Genomic DNA, 23,377 nt, shown 5'->3' on the forward strand with positions numbered 1-23,377 from the left:
ATTTAGCATAGTTTGACCTCACAGCATCAGGAACCATCAGGAATTTATGAGGAAAATCATCTTTGCAAAAATAACATCTACATTTTGTTCCTATAGAATGTGTAAAAAAAACCAAAAATAAGGTAAGAATTGCATAAAAACAGAAAAATGTTAATAATATTCATATTTCTTAGTATTAATAGTACCTAGCAGTAGTATATTTCTTACTGTCTATTATTACTTTACAGATCAGATCTGAATATTTGCACGTGTTTTTATTTCCATCAACTCTTTATGGAATGTGACGTCATCGCCCATGATGTCTTCAATGAGGCTCGTTCATTTATTAACTGTGAATAGATTATAGCTGGGCTCCTCTGTGAACTATTGAAGTTCTCAAACCTGCATCGCTTATCCCAAAAAAGTGATGAAAATACATTTAAAGTTGCCATCAAGGCGAACACATTTAATGGAATAAAGCGCCTATTGTTTTTAGAGATGCTGGAAACCACGAGTGTCTTGTTTGACGCAGTTTGTTCTCCGCCCCCGAAGACACTTATATAATTTCAAATCGGGTATAAATGTGCTAAGGATTCGCTTTAGCTGCACAGTATCGTCTCCGTCACGTCACGTTTTTTTTTGTTTTGTTTTTTTTTACTCTCGAGATTCCGTTTTCCGACAGCACGTGAACGCAGCAGAGGCTCATCTGTTGATCGGGAAACTAATCAGGAGTCAAAGTCAGGACTTTAGGGCTGCTAGCTGCTGGGCTACAGCGCCGGAAAAGTCCACCGGCCGCCCGTCCGGCGGCTTCACACGGAGTTGGTGGGTTTTTGGGGACTCCCCTGAGCACAAACACCGACTAAAGATGACTGTTGGAGGGACAGCTTTGGCTTAAAGTGCGGGCGAACTTCCCGCGGCCAGCGGAGGCTCGCGGCTAACTCATTAGCCGGGAAAAGAAGTGCTCGCGCGGGCGAAAAATGGAGCTGGACGACGCGGTTCTGTACCAGGACGACCCGGGCAGCTCCGCCGTCATGTCCGAGCGGGTGTCCGGCCTGGCCAGCTCCATTTACCGCGAGTTTGAGCGGCTCATCGAGAAGTACGACGAGGACGTGGTGAAGGAGCTGATGCCGCTGGTCGTGGCCGTCCTGGAGAACCTGGACTCGGTGTTCGCGGTCAACCAGGAGCACGAGGTGGAGCTGGAGCTGCTGAAGGAGGACAACGAGCAGCTGGTCACGCAGTACGAGCGGGAGAAGGCGCTGCGCAAGCACGCGGAGGAGGTGGGTGCTCCGCAGGACCCCCGAACGACCCGCCAGAGCATGCGGGGAGTCCACCGCAGCGTCTCCGCGGAGAAGTTGTGTCGGAGGGGCTGTGGAGGCAGACAGCCGTTGTCATGGTAACGCCCAGCCGGTGGCCTCAGTTCATCCGAATAATCACGAGTTTTTAAATGTTTATATTCAGTAATCAGACCAAATCTTTCATTTCTAATCCAAAATAGAAAAACTATCAAGTCCTCTCAGATTCACAATATCCATCGATCTGGCGGGATTAGGATTAATAATCTGTGTTTGTGTAAATTGGACCTTCTGAACCCCTAGAAACCAGTAGATTCATCCTGGTTGGTGGAAACGTTGACACACACAGACTGATTTTAGAAAGCCGGTCCTGACCTTTGCAGGTCATGTGAGGTCACCCTAACCTGGAATGTGGTTCAGAGACCTGAAAGTTGATCTTTTTAGCAGAACCTCTGGTTGGACCTGTGCGTCTGACGGGGAGGTGACCCCTCTGACCCGCAGCGCCACAGTTCAAGCGCCAACGTGAGTTCCTGACCTCCATCGTGAGGGTGCGTCCGTCTGCCGGACCGCCAAGGAACAACCTCTACCGGATGCTAAACATTGTTTAAAAGACCGAAAATCTGGATTACCCGTAATTTCCGGACTACAAGCCGCTACTTTTTTCCTGCGTTTACAGCCCTGCGGCTTTTTAAGTGACGCGGCTAATTTATGGATTTAATTAGCGGCCGCCATGCACGTATTTTCGAACTCAGTGAATAGTTTGAATTCTTTATCTAACACCAAGCTCAAGGCATTTTTATTCAACACACCTCTTAGCAGCCAAACAGCATGGACTTGACTTCAGGTCTTAGACACTTCAGTCATGGTTCAACAAAATGAAACACGCATGCCCGGCCGCATCCCAGAATCCTTTGGGGCCATTAGACCCAACGTGCACGTGATCGCCGCAACAATATGATGAAGCTTTCAAGTTAAAAGCAATCGTTAAAAGCAGCGTAAAAAAGTCCACCGTCACCAACGGGTTTGGAAAAGCCGGTTTGCTGCGTGACGGAGAGAACCGCGCATGGAGTGAATTTACACTCCATTTAAGGTTTCTAAGGAAACCGTAAAAGCGGAATTTTGCTTTGAAAAACTCACAGCCTCCGTGTGAGCTGGAGACATCTTCTCCTGCTGATTGAGCTGCGGGGCCGATGGCAGTCTGATGGCTCCCACACGTAACAACGCATCCGCCCCTCATACACAAAACGTACAGTATTAAGTCCGATTGCTTTGCACAGAAACGATTTGCTCCATCCACCGGCGCAACGGGGACGAAGTGCTCCTCCTTGAAGCCGCGCTGGCCAGAGGTGTCGGAGTAGATAGGAAGGGGAGACAAGGAGCGCGCGGGGCGGGAGCGGAGCGCAGAGGCTTCTGAATTCTGACGCACGCGCCGCGCTGAGGCGCGCGTATCGCGCTGAGGCGCGCGCTTTTCAGTCGCCGCTGCTTTATTTTACCGTTGTGTTTTCTAACCAGTCCTGTTACTCCCATAACGCTGCCGCGACACAAGCGGAAGGAGAGCTTTTCCCGTTCACCCCTCCATGCACTTCTGCTACTTGCTCATTCTTAAACACGTACAACAGAATGGCGAGCCGGGCGTTGGCCCCGTCTTTAGCCCCTAAGACTCATGGGAAATGTGGAATCGCGGATGTAAATTTCCTCATCATAACTGAGGGATGTAATGTTGATTATATGGTTACTGTTTGTAATTTTATGTTAGATACCTAGATTGTCAATAAGTAAAAAAAAAAAATGAAATAAAAACACCATAACTGAGGGACTTGTGAACAGAATATAGGTCCATGCTGTTTGTCAGATGTCGATACACTCAAATACGTGACCCAGAGGCAAAACTGGCACCACCCACAATGTGCTAATGTATTGCACTCACTCTGGGATTCTGGCCGTGATCTGTCAGGATGACAATATCGGCTATCACATGTGCGGCTTGTACTCTGACGCGGCTTGTACTCTGACGCGGCTTGTATATGTATAAAAGCAGTCAAACACGTGAATATGGGTGGGTGCGGCTTGTAATCGGGTGCGCTTTGTAGTCCGGAATTTACGGTAATATATCGTATGACGTGATTTTCTTTTATTTGGACTAGGGTTGGGCGATGTCCCCTAAATTGGCCGTTGACGATGTTTGCTTGCAACCATCGGGATGGACGATGATATCATCGTGGGGGGGGCTATTTTTAAATTTTTCGTTCTTATATAATTGCTATTCGTTATTTTACTTTATTACTTTATTTTATTTCCCAACTAATGACTCATCCGCAATGATCCAGTATAAACTGAGGGAAGTGACTTTAACAAAAAATGTAACAAACAAAATAGAAAAGAAGTAGTCCGCTCCCGCACTTAACTAGTCAAGTGGACCGACCATTGATCCCATCAAGATATTTTGCACATGTAACCGCGGCTTATGGTGTCGACTCGCAACGTGGCGGGGGCGTGGCATCACGATGGTGTCTCTCCATCGGGATGCTACTCACCCATCACGGTGGACGATACCATCGTCCATCGGCACAACCCTAATTAGGACGTCGTTTTAACTTCTAAAATTATAAATATTGAAAAAAATGCAGTTTATAAAAAGCGTAACTGCTGCATGTTTAACTTTAATTTTCATAAACCTCGTAAGGTCACACATTTCAGATCTTCAGGTTTTGCCTCACCTGAACAGGTGTTCACACCTGAATCCCAGCTCTCAGACCCACGGCGCTGGCTCAGAGGACGCTGGAGAGAGCCCCGCCCCTTTCTGTGTCCAGCAGGAATCCCAGTTCTCAGCAGGAGGAGGGAAACTGGGGACAGGAAAAACGCCATTCCTGTCCTCTCAGAACCACTTCCTGTCCTCTCAGAACCACTTCCTGTCCTTTCAGAACCACTTCCTGTCCTTTCAGAACCACTTCCTGTCCTTTCAGAACCACTTCCTGTCCTCTCAGAACCACTTCCTGTCCTTTCAGAACCACTTCCTGTCCTCTCAGAACCACTTCCTGTCCTCTCAGAACCACTTCCTGTCCTTTCAGAACCACTTCCTGTCCTCTCAGAACCACTTCCTGTCCTCTCAGAACCACTTCCTGTCCTCTCAGAACCACTTCCTGTCCTCTCAGAACCACTTCCTGTCCTCTCAGAACCACTTCCTGTCCTTTCAGAACCACTTCCTGTCCTTTCAGAACCACTTCCCTCCCCTTAACGGACAGAGGCGTTCATCCGGACCTCTGAGCCTGCAGACTCAACCAACGCTTCAAAAACACAGCAGAGCTGCAGAAACGCTGCGTCTGAATCAGTTTCTGTGAATGTTTGTTAAAGTCTGAGGAACCAAACCCAGCAGAACTGGATCAGAACCTGCAGATGTCCATCAGGATGTTTGCTAGTTCAGCATGGAGCCCACGGGAGGAACGTATTCAAACAGGAAGTGGGAGGAGTCAAAAACAGCTCTTTCTTAGTCCTGAAAGTTCTGGAATAGACTTGAAAGGATTGAAACAAATGAAGATGTTGGAAAAGCTGATCTGCATCTGAAGAATCGAGGAAATCTGCAGGAACGTCGGGATCCACTGACATCTTCACAGTCTGTGGACCGTCATGTGATTCTTCTAAACAGTCATGGGGGGAGGGGGGTAATCTAACGGGTTTGCAGCTGCAGATACTTTTCCCATCTGGAATAATCGGACGACCAGCGTGTCATCGCAGCTCTTTCCGACGCATCCTCAGAGCTGACGGCAGAGCGCTTGGACGTGAGGTGGACCACTGAACCACAGCTGCAGACGGCTGTGTGGAGCAGATGAAGGGAGTCTGGGGGTTTCACCGCTCTCAACCCCCCCAGCTGCCAGAAACCCCTAAAGGAGCTCATTTCTGTCCCTGTGGATGGAGCGTTGATGCCCTGCTCGGTCTTTGTGGGGGTGGGGGTGGGGGGGTGAGCATGTGTCTGCGTGCACGAGGGAGCTGCTGCCCGCCGTCAAAGACGCCATTGTTGGAGGAGAGCGCCTTAAAGCGCTGGAACAGTCATTCTCCGGAGCGCCGTCATATGAGGAGCAGTGTGTGTGTTTGTGTGTGTGTGTGTGTGGGGGGGGGGTCTTAAGGAACCGGGCTGCATCCAGGTTCCTGGAGGAACCGGGTTCTCTAACATCAAAGCTGCCCACTTTCAGATCCTCTCCAGAACGGGATGGCCCCCTGGAGCCGGGGCAGTTCTGCAGGTTACCCCTGGGGTGTGTGTGTGTGTGGGGGGGGGTTCTGTCACCAGGTCCAGTTCCACTGCTGCTCCGTTCTTCTCCGTGGTTCTTCCTCCTCATCAGCAGGACAGAACGTTCTGCTTAAGTCCATCCATGCTTCTGAAAAACCTTCAGCAGAGTCGAACGCTTCAGGTGTGACTCAGGTGACGGCCGTTTTCCCGCCATTATCTCGCTCAGGTGGCTCGGCAGGAAAATGTTAACCTGAGGCAGGAAGTGACCTCATCCCGCCGTCCGCAGGATTTAATCTGATCCACATCAGACCTGCAGTTCTGCCTCAGGCGGCGCCGTGGCGTTCGTTCAGAGACAAAGCTGCTCGTTATCTGCAGGTGATCGGGGGGGGGGGGGGGGGGGTAGGAACTTCCATCTCTGAGACCAAAGTCATGTGACGTCCGGGTCACACGGGGCTAGGTTCCTTGTAGTGTGAACAACGGTGTTGTGAGAAAGTCCAGAGTGGTGTCTGGAGGCCCAGACCCCCATGAGTCCGTCTGCGGCTGACTGCAGCGTCTGCTTGTCTGCGGCTGACTGCAGCGTCTGCTTGTCTGCAGAGGTTCATCGCGCTGGAGGACTCCCAGGACGGCGAGAAGAAGGACCTGCAGGCTCGGCTGGTGACGCTGCAGTCTGTGGTTCGTCAGATGGAGCTGAAGACCAAGAACTACGCAGACCAGAGTGAGTGTGACGGCCCGCAGCTCTACGACTGCCGTACCTGTGGTTCTACGCCTTTATCTGTCAACCGCTGAGACGGCGAGCTTCAAATGGCGGCGGGGACGTCCAGCGTCTTCCTGTCTCTCTTCTTCCTGTCTGTCTCTGCTTTGAGACGTCAGGCAGACGTCTCTTTCTCTGTCAGCACCCCCTGCTGGCTGACTGGTGGCATTACAACTAGATTTAATGTTTTTATACGTCATGGTAACATCTTAACCCTTGTGCTATCCTAGGCACTTTACCATTGGGAGTTGGGTCATCTAGACCCACTAGACAGAGCTCTGAACCTTTTTTCTTCAATGATTTGTGATCTTCACTGGTGTCCATGGATTACATGAAATCTTTCCACCTTTATCCACCTTTGTCATGGTAGGGAGAACACGCCAATGGAAGGGGGGGGGGTCATAAGATAGCATGAAGGTTAATTCATTTCCCTTTTCTGATTTTTTTTTTTATTTTTATTTTTTATTCCTAAATAACTCTTTACTCATGTTGATTCAGAAAAGGATTTTTTCTTTTTTGAAATGATTTAAATTTCATTTTGAGTTTTTTTTCATAAAACAACAGATTATTTCTTGTCAACTTCACGGATTTTTCTCCACAGGGTGAAACAACGTGAAACTCTCATCCCGGTCCGACCAATGACGGATCAGGACAAATGGGTTCTGGTGGTTCTGTTGATGTCGGGTTTTGACTCCCATGTTGTTTTCTTGCTGCAGTCGGCAGGTTTGAGGAGCGGGAGGCGGAGCTAAAGAAGGAGTACAACGCTCTCCACCACAGACACACAGAGGTGGGTTTCTCCACGCCGCGGCGCCGCTGACCCTTCCTGAAACCTGCTGTCCGTGTTTGGACCGGCGGTTCTGTGGGCGGCTCCTGCTGCCCTCGTCTCCATGGCGATTTCACAAAGCTCCTCCCTGTCCCGTTCCAGATGATCCACAGCTACATGGAGCACCTGGAGAGAAGCAAACACGGCGCCGCTCCGGCAGAACCCGCGGACCCGGCCTCGTCGGCGCGAACACGGTCAGTGTGAGGCTGAGAGACGGGTGGTCCATGTGGGCGGGGCTAGTAAGCAACAGTGTTTAGCTGTGAGGCTGGACCCCCCATGACCTGCTGGCTGAACACTTTTCTGCTGTGGAGAGAGAGAGAGAGAGAGAGACAGGGGGAGGAGCCTGTCACCCAAAGCATGAGGGGGGGCAGAGTGCTGCTGAGGATCAGCTGGGACTGCAGCTCCCTCGTCTCTGGATGTGACTCAGCAGACGCTCTCGCTGACCCCCCCGCGGCGGCTCGGGGCCATGACCCCCGGGTGCGTGCTGCTGCTGCTCTTTGGCTTTGTGGGCGGAGCCGTGGTCATCAACTCCGCCGTTCTGGTGTCTCTGTCGGTGCTGCTGCTCGTTCACTTCTCCGTCCGCGCCGCGGGCGTCCCCGGCCTGCCCCCCCTGCCCTCCTCACCCCGGCGCCGCTGGTATGTTGGTGTGTTGGTGCGCGGCTCGCATCAGGAGAACGTTCCACGGTTCTCCAGCTGGAGAACTTCTGCTCTAGACCATCAGCTGTTTGTTTTAGCTGCTCTGGGTTCTACGTTCTGTTCTATGTTTGGTTCCACGTTCTGCTCTGGGTTCTACGTTCTGTTATATATTTGGTTCCACGTTCTGTTCTATGTTGGGTTCTACGTTCTGTTATATATTTGGTTCCACGTTCTGTTCTATGTTGGGTTCCACGTTGTTCTCTGGGTTCTACGTTCTGCTCTGGGTTTCTACGTTCTGTTCTATGTTGGGTTCCACGTTCTGTTATATATTTGGTTCCACGTTCTGTTCTATGTTGGGTTCCACGTTGTTCTCTGGGTTCCACGTTCTGTTATATATTTGGTTCCACGTTCTGTTCTATGTTTGGTTCCACGTTGTTCTCTGGGTTCTACGTTCTGCTCCATGTTTGCTTCCACGTTCTGCTCCATGTTTGCTTCCACGTTCTGTTCCATGTTGGGTTCCACGTTCTGTTATATATTTGGTTCCACGTTCTGTTCTATATTTGGTTCCACGTTCTGCTCTATGTTTGGTTCCACGTTGTTCTCTGGGTTCTACGTTCTGCTCTGGGTTTCTACGTTCTGTTCTATGTTGGGTTCCACGTTCTGTTATATATTTGGTTCCACGTTCTGCTCTATGTTTGGTTCCACGTTGTTCTCTGGGTTCTACGTTCTGCTCCATGTTTGCTTCCACGTTCTGTTCCATGTTGGGTTCCACGTTCTGTTATATATTTGGTTCCACGTTCTGTTCTATATTTGGTTCCACGTTCTGTTCCGGGTTCTACGTTCTGCTCTGGGTTCCATGCCTCTCACTGGCTGCTCTGTTCTCCAGAAAACCTTGTTTTTCTGGCGATAGTCTCCTCCGGGGACAGACTATTTCCTGCAGCAGCTCTGGTTCCTGCAGGTTGTTCTTTCAGATTAGATGAGGATGGAACATTTAGGGAATCATTTCTTGGTTCACTAAAACTGTTTTCATGTTGTAGAAATGTTTATTGATGGATGATTGATCAGAATCTGACATGGAAACATCCGTTAATTATTTCCACAGTCATGAAGCTGCTTCTCCTTCACTGGTTGATCTCTAAAGCCTTCTGGCCTGACAGCAGCCCCTCCCTCTGTGTTGCAGGAGGGAGCGGCCCCTCTCCATGGGCCTTTTCCAGCTTCCTGGGGGTGAAGGGCTGACCTCTGACCTCCACAGGGATCCCCTGGAATCTCCTTCAGAGCCTTGGAGGTTCAGTAGCCTCAGCCATCCGCGGTCCAACACCAGCCTCAAGGTACCACTGGGCTGGGGGGTGTACAGGGGGGTCACGGAGCTTCAGAATGGACGCCAGAACGTCTCCATTCGGGGGGGGGGGGGGGGGGGGGGCTCTTCTGGGAGCGTTCTAGCAGCTTCTGTGTGGAAGTCTGAGAGATGTGGCTCAAAGCCCAGGAAGTACGGGAAGTGGTACCATATGGGGGGGGGGGGGGGGGGCAGACTGTGTGCATTGTTGCTGATGGGGACCGAGTTTCCTGCAGGCCCCCCCATGAATGTTAACATCTGATGAACGTTTGTCTACAGCCGGACTCCAGCACGAGCCCACTGTTGGTGTGTTTGTGTCTAGGTGTGTGTGTTTGTGTCTAGGTGTGTGTGTGTCCGTGTGTGTGTGATTTTTACTTCCACTTTCGGCTTCTCCCATCAGGGGTCGCCACAGCGAACAAGTCGCATGGTAAATTTGGCAATGTTTTACGCCGGATGCCCTTCCTGACGCAACCTTCTCAAACCGGGCTTGGAACCGGCAGAGGTAGAGAGGGGAACAGGGAGCAGCCCGGAGTCGAACCCGGGTTTCACGGACGGAAGGCGCCGCAAACCAGCACGAGCTAAACTGGCTCCCCCGTGTGTGTGTGATTGATTCATTAATTTTCGTCTCCTTTAAATCAATGTTGTCGTATTTTCGTCTTCCTGATGTTTCCTTTTTTTCGTCGTTCTGTCAGATCTAATCTAATCATTTCTGCGTCTGAAGTCGGTCTGTTATTTGCACGTTCTGCTTTTTAACAGTTATAGCAGAAAAGGTTCTGCTCACTAAACGTGACGCAGCAGTCGGCCTGTTTGGCTCCTCCTCCCTCCATGTTCGTTCTCAGTCTTCAGAGGTTAACGTGTTAGCATGTTGGCGTGTTAGCGCGTGGGGCCGCGCCGTGCATCAGCCTGACCTGCACCTCCTCCTTCAGGATGAGCTGGCCCACTTCCCCAATGGAAGGTCCAAGTCCGGCTCCTCCACCAACCATGTCTCCAGAACCGGAGCTTCAGAGTCCAAACCCAGCAGCTCTGCCGTGCCGCCGTCCAGAACCGGACCCGCCTCCTCCTCTGTCATTGCAGACGTCTCCCTGGAGTCTTTGGTGAAGCCCCCCCAGGACCCGGAACCATCAGAGCAGCAGAATCTGGACTTGAACAGAGTTTTTCTGGAAGGAACCCAGACCAGCGCTGCAAGGCGGGAAGGAGGGTGGGGCCAATTTGGGTCAGACGACCAGGAGTCTGCTCACCCCCCCCTGCAGGGTGACGGTCAGTCGCAGCGTCCTCCTGCAGACACACGGGGGCGCCAGCTCGGCAGCGCTAAAGCTCTCCTGTGATTTCTGGTTCCTGTAGACGGGTCTGAGGCCGCAGAACCTTCTGAGGTGCAGGCCATCATCGAGTCCACCCCGGAACTGGACATGGACCTGGAGGGCTGCAGAGGAACCAGGTATTCACGGTCCTCCGGGTCCTCTGGGACCTCTGGGACCTCCGGTCTGCAGCTTCCTGCTCAGGTCGGGTCTTTCTGGGTCAAACATCATCGTCCTCAGTTGAAGGCGTCTGCTCTTCATGCAGCACGCCGACCAAAGGAGGCGTGGAGAACCCGGCCTTCAACCGGAACACCGACTCTCTGTTCGAGGAGCTGTCGTCTGCAGGAAATGACCTCATCAGCGACATGGACGACGGCGCCGACCTGCTGGGTGAGAAGCTGCTCCCACTCTTTTTACGGAAACATCTCCCGCTTTGTGGAATTCTCTGAACCGTCTCGTCTGTGCTGCTGGACCGGACCTTCACCGCAGACGAGTTTTCTGGTGGGTGCCGTCAGAACCCCCCCTGTATTTGTAATGTCCCCGCGCTGCTCCGTACTGGAGGTGTAGATGAAGGCTAGTGAGGAGCAGGAATGCTCTGAGCTTTAACTGTGGTTCTGCTTTTCATGACTGTCAGACGGCAGCTACTTGGGTAAGACCGCAGGACCCGTCAGAAGAACCAGAACCAGCTGCTGTGAAACCGTCCTCACGTCTGTGCGCTTTTTTCAGGAATGGGTCGGGAAGTGGAGCACCTCATCCACGAGAACGCGCAGCTGCTGGAGACCAAGTTAGTACCACGGACAGCTCCGGGTCCTGATGGAGGCCTGTGAGCCCAAACATGACTCAGCACTTCTGGAGCTCCTCAGGGCAGAGCTGTGGGCGTCACATCGGGCTGCTAACGCTGCCAGTGTGCAGGGAAAGGTTACCTGGATCCAGGTGACACGCCTGTGTCGGCAGAATGGAAGCTCCTCTCTTTTCACCTAAGAAAATGTTTTCGCTTTCATATCTTTCCAAAAAAATTAGGTGAAAACGCAAAGATAAATCTTTGCGTTTTCTGCGCTTGAACCATTTCAGATTAAAAATCCGGTTTGCCGGTGGGGGGGGGGTGCTGTTCTTAATCAGACCCCGCTCCTTTAGCTGTGAGGTTCATCCAGGAAGTCGGGAAGCTCAGAGGTGAACGTCTGCGTCCTCCTGCAGAAACGCTCTGAACGTGGTGAAGAACGACCTGATCGCTCAGGTGGACGACCTGGCCTGCGAGAAGGAAGTTCTGCGAGGAGAACTGGACGCCGTCATCCAGGCCAAAACCAAGCTGGAGGAGAAGAACAAGGAGCTGGAGGAGGAGCTGAAAACGTGAGTCCTCCTCTCCCCCCTCTGGGCCGCTCTGTGGGAGGAGCCTCCCTTCACGGCCTGCCTGTCTCCTGCAGAGTCCGAGCGGAGCTGGAGGACGCCAAGCAGAAGGTCAAGAACGAGAACGAGGACGATGTGAGTCCAGACCCCACACCCTGCTGTCAGAGGAGAGCCCACTTTGCTCCTCTCTGGGTGGAGGCGCACATCCCTGCATCACCCGTCTGCTTTGGCCGCAGAGCGACGTCCCGACGGCGCAGAGGAAGCGCTTCACCAGGGTGGAGATGGCCAGAGTCCTGATGGAGAGGAACCAGTACAAGGAGAGGCTGATGGAGCTGCAGGAAGCCGTCCGGTGGACCGAAATGATCCGGTGAGGCTGGAGACGAAGCACAGCAGGAGGAGGAGGAGGAGGAGGAGTCTGAGGAGGTGTTCTGAGAAAATAAGGCCTCCCTTCTTCTGCCGTCTCAGGGCGTCCAAGGAGAACCCCGCTCTCCCGGAGAAGAAGAAGTCCAGCCTCTGGCAGTTGTAAGCTTCTCTTTGGGTTGGCTGCAGCTCCTCAGCAGCAGACGTCTTTTCTTTTAGACTTTTGTGATGGGTACGAAACCCGAACCCAGGAGAGCCTGGAAGGCAGCCGGGCACAGAGGCTGCTGGTTCAACGCCAGCAGCAGACGCTTGTTCTTGCAGGACAAAGCTGTTAGTTCTTTCAGCTTCTTCTTGTCCCAGTCTGGAGACGATTGTTCTTCAGCATGCAAGAACAAATGTCTGGCTGCTGCTGTGTGAACCGGCGCCCGGGCAGAACTTTGGTCTCTGCGTCGTCCTGCTGTCTCGCTCTCCTGTTTGGATTTTGGATTAAACGTTTGGTTTGAAAATGCACATCGTTTGGGGGGCGGGGCTAACGAACGACATCTGACGAGTCTTCCTTCTGTTTCTTTGTGTCCCCCCTTACTCTGCCTGCTGCTGTGGCATCTGTCTGCAGGAGGTGTGTTGGGGCTGAAATGGGGGGGATTAGGAAGCTGTTAACATGATAGAATCTGTGCTTTTTCACCAAATTTATTAGGAAAGTTCTGAAAGTGATTCAGAGTCTTTGGTAAAAACGGTTTCTCACATAGAAACACCTGAGAAAGGTGACCTCCTGTTAAGTAAATATACTCCATATATGATGACGGTCCCGATTCAGTTCTTCAGAACTGTCCCATATCATCATCTCTCCACCGCCGTGCCCGGCACGGGTTATTAAACCATGTCAATGGGGTTTAACCCTTCAACAGCGGCGACGCCTAAACATGAGCTCTGTGAGCTTTACTGCTGCAGGGAATGCAAAGCGCTGCGTATTGGCGTCCGCTTCTCTCCACGCCGCACGTTACGTTAAACACTTCACACAGTAACGTAATCGTTCACGTAAAATTCACCACACGGTGTGATATTGTGATATTCACACCAACGACTGTACAGGAACAGAGTAAAAGTCTCTTGACATCCAGCGTATCGGCAGCTGGTCTCTGCCTCAGAATCCGCTGGAACGGCGTTAACCGCGTGAACGAGCGTCAACACTGGAGCGTTGGCCGGGCCGGTACCCCTGGGCAGGAAAATGGCGTTTTCTTATAAAGCGCATCACGGAGCCGAACCCGCCATCTGAGGTGGAAAGGTCAAAGTTGACCGCCTGATGGCGAGTTGGTCTCCGTTGAGTAAAGGATGTTGTGACGCTGGTGGGTGGAGTGACTGTGGCACCTGGATCACCTGCAGAAGTGTTTTGTAGTCCTGCCTGCTGCGCCGCTCACTAACTTCCTGGCTAAAGCCCCCCACCCCCCGTGCAGCCCCCTCCCAGACGTCTACAGCATGCCGAGTCGGCACCTTTGACCCGTGAATGTCGGCGCTCCGCTTGTGTCCACCCGTCTATACGTTTGTGTGTCTGCTCCTCCCTCCCCTCCCCCCACTTCCCGCCCCCCCCCTTACACCTCCAGTTTCAGCCGCTTGTTTAGCTCGTCGGGCGGAGGAGGGAAGAAGCCGGCGGCGGCGGCGGAGGCTCCGGTGAACGTCAAGTACAACGCCCCCACCTCCCACATCCAGCCGTCCATCAAGAAGAAGAGCAGCACCCTGCAGCAGCTGCCCAGCGACAAAAGCAAGGCATTCGACTTCCTGAACGAGGAGTGAGTCCACGCCGCTCTGCCGCCGCTCCGTCACGCCTCGCTTTCACACATCGAACGTCAGGAAAAGGAAGTCCTTCTTTGCTTCTGTAGTTCACCGATTCACTCGGAACAAAACATAAAAAAAGTCTTTTATGGATAAAAATCCTTCATTTCCACTGGATTGAGGTTCAGTGTGTTTGTAAAGTAACCGTTTTAGTCTAGATAGTCACTTTAAAATAGATTTACTCAAAGATGAGTGAAAATGTATAAAACAATGAATATCATGAACATTTTTAACAGCAAATAGAACAGATTCAGTTTTTCTGAAGGCCTTTTGTCTCGACTCTTAATAGAAATGGACCAAAGACGGAGTTCTGTATTGTAATTGAACGTTTCCAAACGTTCCTGCAGTTTCCTCCACACCCACAGAAACCGCTGTTGATACGGCGGCTGCGGTCTTAACGGCGAGGCGGACAGACTTGGATGTATGAACACGCCTCTTTGATTCTGCGGCACCGACTGCTCTAGTCTGACACAAATGTTTGTTTCTGGAACGGTTCTGGAAAACCACGGCTAGGAAATCCTTCCAACCCGTCACGGCACAGGTTGGAAGGATTTGAACACAGAACAAAGTCAGGATTCTCACGTTGGTGTAAAAACTTCAAAATAAACACAAACGCACTTTAATGTAAATGGAATAAAATGCGAGTTCGGCTAATAGGAACCAGAACATTTCGTTTTTTGATAAACGAAACCGAGGGAGGTGAAGTTCCGGTCTGAACCACTCGGTGGCGCTGTTTTGGCTCAGACGGAAGTGTGTTTCGTGTTTTGGTGGTGCAGGGCTCCAGCGGAGAGCGTAGTGACCCGGAGGGAGCAGAAGAGGGCGCAATACCAGCAGGTCAAAGCCCACGTGCAGAAAGAGGACGGCCGCGTTCAGGCGTACGGGTGGAGCCTGCCCAAGAAGCTGAAGGTGAGGCGCCGCCGGCGGACGCTCTCCGTGTTCCTGCAGAGTCTCTGAGCTGCTTCTGACCTTTCAGGGAAACGGCGCTCAGGCGGAGAAGATGAAGAACTTGCCGGTGCCGGTCTTCCTCCGGCCGCTGGACGAGAAGGAGGCTTCCATGAAGGTGCTGCAGAAAACCGAAATACGGCAAAAAATGATGTTTGAAATGAAGCAATTGACCTTAAAACGGAGAAACAATCTTATTTTTAATCTGCGTTCATGTTGGTGTGGTTGTCATGGTGACGGCACTTGATTGACAGAGTCAACAAACAAGTTTTCTGGTTAATTTGGTGAAAATGAAACATTTTAAAAAATGTTTTAAAAAATCCGTTTTAATCAGAATTTCTCTCATTCAGACTTCATAGTTAATCCAGTTTAAGTGAAGCTTCATTAATTATGCAGAATATGTTCCATAATCTGGATTACGGGCGCTTAAGGCCTGTTCACACCGGGACTAATTTCGCCAGCGATTTTCGCCGACGTTTAACGCCTCGTGACTAAACAAAGGGCACCAATGTGAGTGTGCACACCGACGCGAAAAAAACGCCACCCGTCAAAGCGTCACTTTTTAAAAAACACCTCGGGTTCGATTTTTTTTTTTTCGTCACGTCGCGTCGAAATCTATTCGACCAATGAGAACGGCGCTTTTGCACACGTGTCTGGAGCCTCTGAAGTTACAGTAAAACACAACTTGGGGGCGCTCAAACACAAAACTGCCTTGCTGAGCACATATACCAGCGAAGAAGATAGACGCCAAGTAGCGTCTACACAGCCGCGAAGCAATAATGACGGACATTCTAAAATATCCCCGAACCAAGCACCAGTTGGAGCTACTGGTGCTTGAAATATTCATGTTTTCTTTGATTGATTCTGACAAGCGTGTAAATACTTGCTCTCTTCTTCTGAGTGAAAAGCGACTTTAAGAAGCGTGAAGTTGCGCAGCGCCACCTTGTGTACAGGAGTATTTCTGTTTTACATTAAGCGCCATCTAATGTCAGGGAATGAAATTGCATGTTCGCTCGGCTCATCGTCAGCGAAAATCTCCTGGGTGTGAACACAAAAAACGTGGTGAAAAACGCTGGCGAATAACGCCTGGCGAATATTCGTCCTGGTGTGTACAGGCCTTTAGACTGCGGTTCTCTTCATCCTCCCCGTTCTGGATTAGCACCAAACGTTTCATCTCCCCAGCTGTGGTGCGCCGCCGGTGTGAACCTGTCTGAAGGAAAGACCAGAGACGGGGGCCTGTTGGTGGGAGCCAGCGTGTTCTACCACGACCTGTCCGGTTCCGAGGGTCCCCAGAAGAAGGCGGGCTCCCAGAGCAGCCTGGAGAAGCTGGACCAGGAGCTGCAGGTACGGACGGACCGGCACGCCTCCGCGGTTGAAGCCGGCGGCCTGACTGTCCGCGTTGCAGGAGCAGCAGAAGGAGCTGCAGCACCACGACCGGCTGTCCTCCCTGGTCTGGATCTGCACCAGCACCCAGTCCGCCTCCAAAGTCGTGGTCATCGACGCCAACCAGCCCGGCAACATCCTGGAGAGCTTCGTGGTTTGTAACGCTCACGTGCTCTGCATCACCAGCGTGCCAGGTAAGACATCCGCCGGAGAACCGCTTCCTGTGACCTCTGACCTGCAGCCAGATTCGTCTTCTCAGGCGCCAGAGAGACGGACTATCCCGCTGAAGAAGAAGGAGCTCCAAACCCGGAGGCGGGGCCTGCCGGAGATGGCAGCTCCGCCTCAGCCGACAGCAGCTCGCCGTCCGGTGACAGCATCCTGGGCGGGATCACAGTGGTGGGCTGCGAGGCCGAGGGCGCCGGCGCCGGTCCGGGTGAGAACCTCTGTGTGGATTCCAGAGCAGCCCAGGAACCAGCGGGAGAGAGTCTGAGGAGCGTCCACGCCGACACCAGCTTCTCCGACCCGCTGGGAGCCGGGGAAGGTTCTTTAGAGAGGTGAGCCGCTGCAGAACCCGAGCAGAACCAACACGTGTTCAGCAGAACAACTGGACCTGCTTGGAAAGACGGACCAGAACCATCTGGAGGGGATTTGTATCCGACAGACTAGAAAGAACCAGAACCTTTAGAACTCAGACTGAGGGTTCAGTTTCAGTGGCGCAGAACCTTTGCAGTGATCTCTGGACCTCCAGAACTCTTGACAGTAGTTTGTGTTTGGAGCAGGGAGGGGGAACCCCCGAGGGACGGAGCGGAATCGAACCCTGAGCAGGAGGAGCAGCTGACCATGGAGGAGGCTCAGAGGATGAGCAGCGTTCAGCCCACCATGTGGCTGGGAGCTCAGGACGGACAGTAGGTGTCCTTTATTTACCCCCCCCCCACACACACACACACACACACCCACCTGTGTGTGACCGTCCCCCCCCACAGCCTGTACGTCCACTCCTCCGTGGCTCACTGGAGGAGGCGTCTCCATTCCATCAAGCTGAAGGAGTCCGTCTTCTGCATCGTGTAAGTCTACTTAAAGTGGTGGAGGTCCTCTCCTCGCCGCCCCTCCCCCACCAATGACCCTCTGTCCCGCAGACACGTGAAGGGCCGCGTTCTGGTCAGCATGTCCGACGGGACCATCGCCATCTTCCGCCGAGGGGCAGGTGAGGGCGGGGCTCCTATGACCTGTGAGTGAACGGCGGGAGGGGTTCTAACGGGCGTGTCTGCACAGACGGACAGTGGGACCTGGGCCGGTACCACCTGCTGGACCTGGGGCGGCCGGCCCACTCCATTCGCTGCATGACCGTCGTGCACGACGCGGTGTGGTGCGGCTACAGGAACAAGATCTACGTGGTGAAGCCAAAGGCCATGAGGGTGGAGGTGAGGACACAGTTGGAGACACGCCCTCAGCCAGTGATGTGATGACATCACGGCGGGAGAAACCATCAAAAAAAGGAACGGGGCTCAAAACGTTTCAAAGTACACTAAAGAAGCCTTTTGAGTCACAAACCTTTACGCACACACCGCCAGCTGAGGTCTACAACCACTACTAAAGTTTTGGTGACCTTTGACCTTGGGAAGAGTCTGCCTAACCTCAATCAAAAGGACAAAAGTCCCTCCAGCCTCATTGGAAGCTCCGTCTGTAGCTTTTGGTGGCTGGGGGGGTCACAAAAGTGGAGAATTGTGAAACTGTAATCCATATGAACATATCAGGAATGTGGGCGTGGTTAACAAAAACCTCTGTTACCAGGGAAACCTAAAAGTTAACTTTTGCAGATTCTTCCAAAGATGACGTCCACCTGTCCGTCTCCACCAGACGACCGCCACATAAAACGGTTGCTATGGAGATCAACCCACCAGAAAAGCTGCAGTTTAGAAAAAGTGCAGTTCTGACCAGGGGGGTTGAGGGGGTTAAAACAGACGCTCATGTATGGGGGGCAGGTAAAAAAGGGGGAGGGGGGGGTCATACAACGCCGCTGGCAGCTTCAATGCATCGATGACATTAATTAGGCTTTCAGACAAACATTTCTCTGAGACTGTCGACCGACCCCCCCCAGAAGTCCTTCGACGCCCACCCCCGTCAGGACAGTCAGGTCCGGCAGCTGGCCTGGCACGGCGACGGGATCTGGGTGTCCATCAGGCTGGACTCCACCCTCCGGCTGTTCCACGCACGCACCTACCAGCACCTGCAGGACGTGGACATCGAGCCCTACGTCAGCAAGATGCTGGGTGGGTTCCCCGCGGTCCGGCCGCTCCGGTTCGCGGTCCGGACCGCGGGGTTCTGACTGGTGGTTCCGTTGCAGGAACGGGCAAACTGGGCTTCTCCTTCGTGAGGATCACGGCTCTCATGATGTCCTGCAACCGCTTGTGGATCGGAACCGGGAACGGAGTCATCATCTCCATCCCGCTGACGGAGAGTGAGTGCAGCGGTTCCTAACGGGTCACGTGACGCAGCTCTGCCCCTGTTTTTCTATCGGAGTTCTTCCTTCGGGTCGTCCCACAGGGTTTTTGTTGGATCATAGGAAACCTTTTTGTCACTTTCAGCCAGTCACATTTCTGTGATCCAGTGAACCGTTTCTGTAAACCTCTTTTTATGTAATGTGGTCCAGTAGAAGTTGTGATGTCATCGCGTGTTAGTGTACAAAGTTTCTAAAAACAATCATTTCAACCTCAAACATGGAAACATGATCCACTGTTAGACCACTGACTCCACCCTGGTTACCATAGCAACCGTGCTGTGGTCCGTTTAAGATTTAAGAATGGAGCAGGAAAGATCTGACTCATTTCATGTTGCCATGGCGACGGCGTAAACCCACGCAGTAATTAGAACGTAGAAGAACCGGGCCGTGACGTGAACCCGGTGAGCTCGCGTCTCTCTGTCCGTTTCTGAGCGTCTCTCTGTCCTCCACCAGCAGCCAGCAAGGCCTCCAAAGCGGCCGGGAACCTTCCGGGCGCCGTGGTCCGCCTGTACGGAGACGACAGCGGCGACAGAGTGACGGCCGGGACCGTCATCCCCTACTGCTCCATGGCTCAGGCGCAGCTCTGTTTCCACGGACACCGCGACGCCGTCAAGTTCTTCGCCGCAGTGCCGGGTGAGCCATCTGCAGGAACGTTCCCACGGAGACGGACGTCTGCCGTCTCTGCTGTGGCGCCGACTCTCATGCTTTGTTCGGTTCCAGGTCACGCCGTCCCGCCTTCGTCCAGCGGCGGCGAGGCGGCCGGAGAGAAGAGCGACGCTTCCTGTCAGGAGGGAATGAAGAGCGTGCTGGTGATGAGCGGAGGGGAGGGCTACATCGACTTCAGAATAGGTGGGTGAACTCTGAGAGGCGGAGCCATAAACCCGCAACCTCTAACGCGCCTTCGTCTGCAGGTGACGAGGACGGCGAGGCGCAGGAGGCGGACGCCGCCCTCCTAAAGCTGCAGGCCTCCCCAGCCAAAGCCGAGCGCAGCCACCTGATCGTGTGGCAGGTCCTGCTGAGCGGCGAGTGAGCTTCACCAAACCAGCCCCTCCCCCTGACCCCGGGTCAGCCCCTCCCCCTGACCCCGGGTCAGCGCCTCCCCCTGACCCCAGGTCAGCCCCTCCCCCTGACCCCGGGTCAGCTCCTCCCCCTGCAGCGACATGAACTATGCATCATGCTATGGTGAGATGAGTCTGCACTCCTGCAGGCGCCGCTCCTCGCCGCCTCCTCTTCTGAGGATGTTTTTCACTGGTTTTCAGTTCAGCTTTGAGGATCAGAGACGTTTCTGATCCTCCGCCGCTGCGTCTGCATCAATCACTGTGCTTCTCAACGGTCTAAACTTCCTCCGTTCCATCATCCGCTTGTTTGCGGACATTTAGCGGTTCGACAAAGACCAGACTGTTACCGTAGCAACAATCCCTGAGACATGCAGACCAATAAATAAAGACGTAAATGACAGAAAGAGACTCAAACTCAGACCTTCATCAAAGTCGTCCAATCAGCTGATGTGACGGTTTCTCTGTGGTCAGAAACCGTTTCTATCCGTTTCTTTAGTAAATAATCAGAGAAATCTGCCGGATCCTCACCGGTTTGAAGGTCTGAAAGCAGCCAAAGCCAGCGATGCTCTTCATCCCAGAGACTCAGGCGGGAAATCAGAAGCAATAAACTCGTCCTGCAGCGCCCCCCTTTGCCAGAGGCCTAGATGCGTGGAGGCCGGGCGCCACGGATCATGTGTTCTTCTCAGAAGGTCGCTCCATTTGCTACCGCGGCGAGCTCCGGCGGCGAGCGGCGGCTTTGCAGGTGACAAACTCTTGTGCAATGATCTATTTTTAGACTTTCTTATGAGGAAAATGATATTTTTGGTAGTGGGAGGGGCTTCTAATCTTCATCACATTTAAATGTTTCCTCTCAAACCGGGAAAAAAGTTTGTCTTTTTATGAATTTTAAGTTTATTTTAAGTGGTTTGGAGCAAAGCTGAGTCTATTTAAGACAAAACAGGAATGCAATCGTTAAAGCTAACTGTGTGTGTGTGTGTGTGTGTGTGTGTGTGTGTGTGTGTGTGTGTGTGTGTGTGTGTGTGTGTGTGTGTGTGGTGTGTGTGTGTGTGTGTGTGTGTGTGTGTGTGTGTGTGTGTGTGTGTGTGTGTGTGTGTGTGTGTGTGTGTGTGTGTGTGTGTGTGTGTGTGTGTGTGTGTGTGTGTGTGTGTGTGTGTGTGTGTGTGTGTGTGTGTGTGTGTGTGTGTGTGTGTGTTTCATTTTCGCCATGTCAGTATATATCTCTGTTGTTTGCCTCTTTGCAGCTCAGAATGTATCTTTGTACACGGAAAATAAAAGCCGACATGTGGAAACCATGAAGTCTGAGTGTTTGTCCTTCTGCTGCTGATCTGCAGACGGCGTGGAGGCGGCGCCCTTCTTCCTTAAGGACCCCTAACGTTTAAACTCATTGGAGTTAGAATGGGTCGTGTTGAAGCCGTTCACCAGAATCTGTGAAGAAAAATGTCAACATTGAGAGAATTTGAGGCAAAAATGGTTGAAAACCTGCACTTCTCTTTGCCAACACTAGATGGCAGACTTGATCTAGAAAAGTGCTGATTTGAGCTCCTCATGTTTAGACTTTTACTTTTTGAAAACAAATTTACAATTTATATGTAAAAAAAACTATATAACATGAATATTATAGCTGAGTTTAAACCTTAACCTTTGAGCAAAGGGACTCAGAAAAAGTCATGTGACAGAATCCAGATTCCATCTTCGGCTTCTCCATCCATGTTTCCTGCTGGTCATCACACAATTTGAACTGGGAAAAGCGACATCATTACGACAAACACGCTTTTGGTGTGACATTTAAATTAGATGTGGAGTTCCCCAAGGCTCTTCTCCAGGCCCTCTACAGTTTACTACGTAATGTGAAGGAGCAGGGATGGAATTCACAGCTGACACACGCACACATGTAAAAGTTCAAAGTTGTTTCAAACTAGTTGAACCGTTGGAATCATGGTGGTGAAGGACCGCTGTGGGAACCAACGACCTCCGAGGGGAAAGGAGACGAGAACGTCTGCAGCAAAACGCTCTCAAATCAAAATGATTCTAGAATATGACCAACCTCACAGAAGAGCTTCGTTTTCTTTCACTGACACTGTTGTGAGTTTGATCTCACTGGAACATAAATGCCTCCGTCCTTCCATCCATCTCCTCCAGAGAAAGGTCACGGGGTCAGCAGCCTGAGCTCAGACCTTCTCCACTAACACACAGTCTGCATCAGCCAGTCCAGGAGGACTGGAAAAGGGGCGTGGCTCTCGACCCTCAGGTCCTCCTGGAGCTGCTGGACCCGGACCAGTCAGACGTCCCGGGTCCAGTTGAGTAGAAGTTCTCCTTCATCTTGGGGACCATGGTGCTGCAAAGCCTGCTGGGATTGAGGAGGATGGCGTGTCTCTGGGGTTTCAGATTCCATCCTCTAGTTTTTCTGACTTCAGCTGAACTGCAGTGAAGCTTTGACCTAAAACACCCGGAGAGCATGAAAAACAGCCAAGAATGGATCATTTTAAGAGGTTCAAACGCTAAATTGTAGAACGTGAAGAAACAAATGAATCTTAGTCAAATAAACGGCTGATATGAAATGAAAAAATGCCAAATTTGGAGCCAAAAACTGGATCAGTAAAGCTGAAAAACCTCCGTTTCTACAGACTGAGGCGTTTGTCTGACGTCAGACGTTGGAGCAGCAGAAGCTGAGAAGGTTTCCACGCCGTGTTCTGGGTTCAGGCTCGCTTCCATGTTTTCCATGTTCATGAGGTGCAGCAGCTGACTGCACAGAGGAGGGGGGTGGGGGGCTGAATGAGGAAACCCGGTCCGGATGCCAGCAGACAGCTGATCTGAGTGCTGCGTCTGCGCCTGCACGTGTGTGCGTGCACGTGCAGGCGCAGACGTGCACGCACACACTCACTCATGGACCTGCCTCAGAGGGTCAGGGGTCACACGGCTTTCTGTGTTTCCACCGCTCAGAACCACAAAGAAGAACGGCGGTTCTGACTGGATCCAGAACAGACCTGGGAGCAGAAAGTGGACTTTCTTCCTGTAAAGTGTCTTCGTTTCACCAGGAGAAGTGGACAAAAGGCCCCCCAGTTACTGTGGGGGGTGGGATTGGGCCTAGAAAGGTTGTAAATGATTTTCTTCAGTTCTGTTTCTTCAATGGCGTCACTGTCAGAGTCTGAACGGCCGCTCCTCTTATTCAGATGTTTGCAGAGGAAGATGTCCGTCCTTCGGCGACCAGGTCGTCCACTATTCATTAATACTTATGGATTTCCAAAGACCTGAATCTGTGTTGGTAAAGAGGTCATGTCTATTTTTATTCAGAGTAATATTGATGTATTTATGGATGGATGGATATATATATATATTTACCAATCAATTTCATGGCCAATTACCCAAAGTTTTATATTTCTGCTGTTTGCTTGGTTTTACTTTTGACTTGAGTTCTTCCAGCTCGTCCTAAACGCCATCAGCTCTTCAGAGCCAACAGCTGAACCCGTCTGTGGGTGGGATGGACGTCCTCCTGCTGTCCATGAGGAGACGACGATCGGGGAGCAGGTTGCTCCTCACTTCTCCTCAAACGTACAGTTCCAGCCGGTTATCGTCAGCCGACCAGGACTGTCCTGAAAGACGATTAGGAGGATTAGGGTTCTTCATCGCTGCCA

At 52.0% G+C, this 23,377-nt stretch overlaps 1 protein-coding gene across 7 annotated transcripts; it reads left to right on the forward strand.

Moving 5' to 3' along the window:
• Positions 1 to 567: 567 nt before the first annotated feature.
• Positions 568 to 20,712, forward strand: LOC101157681 (C-Jun-amino-terminal kinase-interacting protein 4). 7 transcript variants are annotated; one of them, XR_002872174.1, is made up of 31 exons: positions 569 to 1,256; positions 6,088 to 6,208; positions 6,961 to 7,031; positions 7,170 to 7,261; positions 8,884 to 9,031; positions 9,963 to 10,293; positions 10,378 to 10,471; positions 10,597 to 10,721; positions 10,821 to 10,832; positions 10,966 to 10,980; positions 11,058 to 11,115; positions 11,526 to 11,678; positions 11,753 to 11,810; positions 11,912 to 12,042; positions 12,141 to 12,198; positions 13,632 to 13,819; positions 14,639 to 14,768; positions 14,836 to 14,922; positions 15,987 to 16,148; positions 16,210 to 16,381; positions 16,447 to 16,741; positions 16,967 to 17,092; positions 17,171 to 17,251; positions 17,324 to 17,391; positions 17,460 to 17,608; positions 18,286 to 18,457; positions 18,532 to 18,645; positions 19,141 to 19,320; positions 19,408 to 19,536; positions 19,599 to 19,775; positions 19,824 to 20,712. XR_002872174.1 is itself a non-coding variant. In XM_023949711.1 (30 exons), exons 1-30 carry the CDS (start codon positions 957 to 959, stop codon positions 19,715 to 19,717), a joined length of 3,936 nt encoding a protein of 1,311 aa, XP_023805479.1. In that variant the 5' UTR covers positions 568 to 956; the 3' UTR covers positions 19,718 to 20,712. The 7 variants fall into 7 exon arrangements, 6 of the variants coding, with proteins under 6 accessions (XP_023805479.1, XP_023805480.1, XP_023805481.1 ...); XM_023949711.1 differs by having other exon boundaries at positions 568 to 1,256; positions 19,144 to 19,320; positions 19,599 to 20,712; XM_023949712.1 differs by having other exon boundaries at positions 570 to 1,256; positions 13,638 to 13,819; positions 19,599 to 20,712.
• Positions 20,713 to 23,377: the final 2,665 nt, after the last annotated feature.

Source organism: Oryzias latipes, chromosome 19 (assembly GCF_002234675.1).
Source record: "Oryzias latipes chromosome 19, ASM223467v1".
Lineage (NCBI taxonomy): Eukaryota > Metazoa > Chordata > Actinopteri > Beloniformes > Adrianichthyidae > Oryzias > Oryzias latipes.